This window comes from Nannochloropsis gaditana (genome assembly GCF_000240725.1).
Source record: "Nannochloropsis gaditana CCMP526 unplaced genomic scaffold scaffold189, whole genome shotgun sequence".
Classification (NCBI taxonomy): Eukaryota; class Eustigmatophyceae; order Eustigmatales; family Monodopsidaceae; genus Microchloropsis; species Microchloropsis gaditana.
The window spans coordinates 8891-15264 of record NW_005803764.1 but is presented as its reverse complement, the minus strand read 5'-3'; the positions used below and the strand labels follow the sequence as shown (position 1 = coordinate 15264).

At 49.7% G+C, this 6374-nt stretch overlaps 2 protein-coding genes across 2 annotated transcripts; both read left to right on the top strand.

Moving 5' to 3' along the window:
- Positions 1–1109: 1109 nt before the first annotated feature.
- Positions 1110–2314, top strand: NGA_0609200 (uncharacterized protein; the record flags this gene model as incomplete). Its single annotated transcript, XM_005855463.1, has 3 exons — positions 1110–1227; positions 1470–1648; positions 2282–2314. The coding sequence occupies 3 exons, from the start codon at positions 1110–1112 to the stop codon at positions 2312–2314; spliced, it is 330 nt and encodes a 109-aa protein (XP_005855525.1).
- Positions 2315–3711: 1397 nt separating this feature from the next.
- NGA_0609300 (uncharacterized protein) lies at positions 3712–5402 on the top strand (the record flags this gene model as incomplete). Its single annotated transcript, XM_005855464.1, has 2 exons — positions 3712–3946; positions 4370–5402. Coding segments are annotated over exons 1-2 (1056 nt in total), but the record flags the coding sequence as incomplete, so codon positions are not given.
- Between the last annotated feature and the right edge of the window lie 972 nt (positions 5403–6374).

The following is a 6374-nucleotide window of genomic DNA, read 5'->3' as shown; positions in this document are numbered from 1 at the left end:
GGGATACGAGGGTTGAGGAGGAGTGGCTGATGACAAAAAGTATCGAGAAACTACGAGCAGTGACAGGGGCGTTGGAGACAGAAAGGGAAGGGGAAAGGAGGAGGGAGGCCCATAGATCCAAGTAATTCTCCAGAACTTGAAATTCTTCTAGAGTCTCCGGCCGCAGCTTCTGAGGGGGGGTGTTGGAGAGGGACAAAAAGAAGGAAAGATGCAGTTAAAAGGCAGCAGTCAACCACTTGGAGGGTCTACACTCGTATCATCTGGCATCGTTATCTTCTTGACTACATTTCCCCCTGTTTTTCTGCACGTAACGGACCTTGATGGCTGCTTGCAAATCCATGCAGCGCCTGATTAGCTCAGCCCGCCGAGCGCACTTTTCCTTTCTCATTTTTACATGAGTGTGCCTCCATAGCGGTCTTTGCTGCACCGAGTTATCCTGGTGCTTTTGCTGCCCTCGCCCTTGTTGCTTTCGTTGTTGTTGGTGTTGTACTAGTCGCTGTTGCTGCGGCGGGTCATCCATCTTACGGCGAAAGCATCCTAGTGCCATTCGAGCATTGGACAAAGCGCACGAGTAAGGAAAGTGGAAGAAGTAAAGAGGTGTCTGATACCCGACTTATAACGAGAAACAGACAGGCTTGTACTTCTATTGGTTTGCTTCCGTTAGAAATGAATTTGAGAGCGTACTGGTATAGTAAGTCGAGAAGTCAAGGTGACGGAACAAAAAGCGAGCAGCAGCGAGAGCTTCAATGAAAGAAAAATACCTTTTTTTCCGATCAGACGGAAACTAGACCTCCATCGCGCCTATTATGCACCACTCCACTGGTATATTTTTATGTGAAGCTAGTTTTGGTAGCGTGTGAGACCGTGTAAGGAGAGCCGACCCGTGCATCCCCGAATGCAAAGGCATTACTGAGGGTATATGATTCCATCACCGACAAACTTTAGGATGGAAACGTGCGGCGTACGCAGGGTTGTTCTTCATAGCCAGTTTTGATCGTAAATGCCTACACATCACAACAAATTTGAAAAGAAGGGTTTCCAAGCTCTCGAAGACTAACTCACCTTTCCTTCCCATCAAAGGGGTTGCCACGCTTACAATTGAGATCATCATGCCTGCCCAGGCAGTGCTTAAACAAGGTGCAGCGGAAGAAGAGAAAGAACTCAAGCAGGAAATGACAGCCATGGATGGAGATGAGTGGGAAGATGAAGGCGAGGAAGAGGGAGAGGGTGCGTAGGGTCGCATCTTTTGCTTAAGCCGATAGAACTTGTCGAGGGGGGCGGAAAAGGCCGTCAGGGACGATTAGGTGAAAGGAAAGGCCAAGGACATGGTTGAAGAAGGAAAGAGGAAAATAGGAGCATGGCATTGTCTTGGGTGTAAAATCAGATCTGGCGCTCTGCTGGCTGCTTTTTGGTGACGCATGGCGCCGGTACACATCCGTCCCACTTTCTCTTCGCCTTCATACCACCAGGCCACGCGCGAAGCCAGGCAAGAGCGGGCGGGGACGGCGTCTGCCTCTTGGGTCAATACCTTCTCGGCTCCCTCTTCGGCGCCCTAGCCGGCTTCGTCATGAAGCGCTTGCTCTTTCGCGGCTTGGGCACAGGGTCTGGCCGGTACTCGAGAGGGTTGATGGGCATGGACGTCGTCGTGGTGAGCGCTGAGGGAGGAGGAGGGAGGAGGGGAGGGAGCGATGAAGGGAGGGGGCTCATGATGAAGAAAAGGAAGAAGGGCAAGGGGAAAGGAGGGAACGGGGTGGCGCAAAGCCCATGATACCACCTGCTGATTCCTAGTCTTTGACCCTATCTGCTTTCGTCGTCCCTGTCGTTCCTCACCCCCCCATCCCTTCTCGCCATATGCCTGTTCCTCCCAGGGCCTGGTCTGTGGCATTGCCGTCCTCGGTGCCTCTGCCTCCTCCCCCTCCCCCACGTCCTTCTTTCCATCCTCCCCGCCACGCAGCTACATCTACGCGCCCATCAGTACCAACGCCGCCGTCACTCCCTCTATCCCTGTCTCTCCCCCCCCCCCAACCTTTATTACCCGCATACTCGTTCTCTTTGCTTCCTGTCAGACGAGCGTCGTAACGGGGGCGATCGTCCTCCTCCTGCGTCAGCGTCTCGCTCCCGCCCTCCTTTTCTACTCGTTACTGCGAAAGAGCCATGCTACAACGGTAGGAGGGGAGGGGGGAATGAGGGAGTGAGTGAAAAGAGGCAAAATATCGACAGAGGCGGGGACGGTATTGATCAGCTCCGGAGGCTTTGTGTGCGCTCCCTTTGCTGATTGCAGCGCCTGGCTGGTGGTGAGGGGGCCAGACGATGAAAGTGCTGTTTCCTGCGTCATGAGGCCTTAAAACCATGGCGACCTCATGAAAAATGTTGCGCGCTTTCTTAAAAACCCATTATCTATTTTACTCTTCCCTTTGTCACAGGAGGATGATGGTCTTTCCCTCTCCTGGATGCTTCTCCAGGCGGGCTTGACGACGGCAACTGCAGTTAAATGCAACGGTTGGCTGCAGACTGTGCGAGGGAAAGCACTTGTGGGGTGGTTGATCCGACGAGGGGTTGGAGAAAGGCGAGGGGAGGGAGAATGGGAGGGAGGGAGAGAGAGAAGGGTAGCCATGACTAGGATGGAAGTGAATGTGTAGTAAGTTTCAAGAAATAAAAAATCGAGGCTGCAGCACAAAAGGTATGCAGGAAACTGTGCGCATCACGAACAACTCTTCATAGGAGTCGTGATCGCATTTTGCGCAAAGCTATTTGTTTACAAATCATGATTTTGGAGGACATTTAAAAATCTCTGCACGCGAATACCACTCTTAGACTCAAGGAGCTCTCTCGTTCATAATGGAGAGCTTCTGGAAATGTCTACAAAAATCTTCATATCCGGACAGTCGAGCTTTCGGTTTGATTTCCCCAGTTGGAAAAATTGAAGTATTTTTGTCTTCCGTAGCAAATGGAAGAAATTTGCTGAGAAAGAAATCTTAGCCATTTTCACGCAAATTTGAGGTATGCTGTCAACGTCCTCCAACACACCTGTATCTCGCGAATCAGCGTTTTTCGTTATTGTGAGGCACATAGGAGCACTTCCGTATGCTTAGATGAAACACAAAACTGTTTTCAGGCAATCATATCCATTACACAAAGAGATTTGTAAATGTTCTGCAGAGGAACATCACTTGCTACGGCTACTTGTTACGCTTTATCTCCATTCTGTGTCTTGATTTGTCATACATCTTTTCTCTTCAATGCATCGAAAAAGTTGTAGATCATAATAATCATTGCGGTGCTATACATACTGTCTTTCACCACCTCGCACCGTACCGATGGCTAAAATCACAGCGGAAGTGTATCTAAAGTCCGTCTCTTGACGTTTCTTGTTTGAATTTTTGAAAGATTTTCGCGAGAGAAGAACAGGCCGAGCAGCCGGTGCAAGACATCATCCAAAAGTCGTACCTGCCAATTTGGGCAAATAAGGTGATTTGTGGCGCATGATTGCCCCTTTGCGCTCGAGTAATCCTGTGGCACCTCTATATCGGTCTTTTATGAATGTCCGCAATGTTCATAACATTGCATAATCAGCGCACACTTTTCGTGAACGTATGTTCCACGGGTCCAGATTCTTTGTCGCATTCCCCCCTTCAGCTTATAAAGTGTCCCATATGTCACAGAAAAATAATTAGGTCTCTTTTTCTGGGATGTTCCACAGTTAATTTCAAACATGGATAGTACATTGTCGGGAGCCATTTTTACACAGAAGTGCGTACCAAAGAAAAGACGATGGCGTCACCAAGAGCAGAAATCTCTGCAAAACATACGCCTAGAAACTTGCCACGAATTTAGCTATCATATCCGTTCTGCAAATGTGATCGAACCTCCACGTTTCCACGCATCTGGTCTGAGACGTGACGCGTCGAAAAGTCCGCCCTGGAATGTACACGGATATAGTAGCCAGGTAAGTGGTACATATGAGAAGCATGATGAAGGTTATCTAAACAATAAATATGTGTCTGCAGAGCTGGCACGTCCATGTGATTGGTCTTCATCCTCAGTTATCCATCATTATCAAATTTGAGCACAATTTCACCTTTATGATAGTGGATGCAAGCCTTTCGTCGGATGATGTTCTTATTTTGTTTCATTCTTCATCTTTTCCCGCACTTCTGATTCATGTAGGCAAATCCATCGATCCTCAACCTTCCTCTTTTCTACTCGATTCATAGGATCCAGCATGCTCTCTCCGAGCTGCTGATTACCGGACCATACACGAACGCTCTCCACTCGTTCATTCTCCTCCATCCCATCTTTCTATACATGTCCTTGCTCAACCCACATTGCGGCCTCTTCTACAGTATGAGAACAACTCTATCCGCCCTAGCTTGCTAACGGCCTTGTCACGGCTCCAACAGGATGAGACCTATGGCCAGCATGATGGTCTAAAGGCAGGTCACATCCAGCACGTAGGACAGCGGATCGCTTTAAGTCTCCGAGAGCCTCCCCTCTTCCTCTCCCCAGAAGGAGGCGAGGCTGAAGATGTCGACCAAAAGGAAGAGGAGAGGATTAGGAATCAAGAGGTGGAGGAAGAAAAGACAGAAATGAGGGAGGGGGAGATGAAGGAAGGGGAGACGGGATTGGAAAGGAAGAGGATGGAAAGAAAGGAGGAAGAAATGCAAGAGGAAGAGAAGGAAATCGTGCCGGCCTTCGAAAGCATGATTCAAGAAGAAGAAAAAGTGACTGGAAGGGAATCGGAGGAAAGAGGCACCAGAGAGGAAGAGGTAGAGGCAAAGCGTGAAGATAAAGCAGCAAGGGCAACGGAGAGAAGGCGGGCGTGTGACAGGGGAAAAAGAAAGTTTGGGGATACGAGGGTTGAGGAGGAGTGGCTGATGACAAAAAGTATCGAGAAACTACGACGTTTGGATCAAAGGGAAGAAGACTGGGAGGACAGCAAAGATAAGCCCAGAGAAGGCATGTTGACGCGAGGAATCAAGCGTAGATCAAGCTTTGGCGCCACTGGAGGAGGTCCATCCGAAGGGAGGAAGACCCCGGAGAAAATGAGGGCGAGCAAAAGAGACCAGTGCTTTGTTGGAGGGGAGAAGGTGGAGAATACATCCATGATGGCGCGAAACGGCAATAGTCATCGTGAAGAGGACGATGGAGGTGAAGAAAGTGGAGGGAGGAACAAGAGATTGTGGTTACGGACTACAAGTGAAAGAGGAGACCGAGACAAGAAGGTGAAAAGGGAGAAGGACCATAGCCAAGAGGAAGGGAGAGAAACAGCTCCATCGATTGATAAGACGGCATTGGGACGGATGGACGAAGAAGTCCATCATGTAACGCCTGGGAAGGGTGGCGGGGTGAAAGAAAATCAAGGGAGGGCAGCGGCTCTGTGGGCTTTGACGATCGAAGTCCATGCGTGAGCAGTGGGAAGGAGCGTGCCTGAAGGCGCCTACGCCATTAGGCTCCCCTTTGATCGGGTGGTAAGCGTTAGCGTCGTTAGGGTAAAATTCCTGTCGAGGATGTGCGATAAAACATCGAGCGCTGCGACTTGGCCGTTGGATTCCAGGTATCGGATTTGAATAATAATAAAATATTATACAAGGGCAAGACATACAAGCTAAACGCAATGAAGGCCCGTCCTCCGTATTTGTGGACAGGATCTTTGTCCTTTCTCTCTGAAAATGCCTTTGGAGAACATTCCGCTATGAGAGGGGGCGGGTCGGCAAGAGAAAGAACGAGAGATATCGAGAGGGTGGAAAGAAAGAGAAGTTAAGATGGCGGATTTTACCGGCAGAGGACAAGGCAAGTCGAGGTAGTCTCCGAGACACTCCTTGCGACCCCAAACCAAAATTAATAAAGCTCGCATCAGAAATACAGATCGAGGTCCAGCACAAAGAAACTTTGGATCCATCCATGTCATCCATAAACCTCAAATATATTTTCATATATCTTGCACCCCTTGAACATACCTTTTCCCAGCCGCGCGCAGCATACTGGTTTGGAGGCAATCCTCATCAGACAAATTACACACGTCTTTGTCATCCGCCTCCCCCCCTTCCCTTCCTTCCCCCTCCCTTAGAACACGCAACAGCTACGACCAAAGAAACACCCCAGAAACTTACAGCATCTATTTTCTGAAACTTACGAGTGCCCATGTATGTGTGAGAGAGAGTCAGGGCTCGGACGATCACGGTAATCTCAGCACACACCGGCCAGGCCGCACTCTTGGACGCCCCACACGTACGTGATTTCACAATAAACCCATCCATCCCGTCCCCATCGTCCACCATCCACAGCCAGAGCCTTTTCCCCTGCCTGACGCGCCTACATACAATTTTTCCCCCCAGACATCTGTCCCTATGCCTGCCCCTTGCCCGCTTCCAATC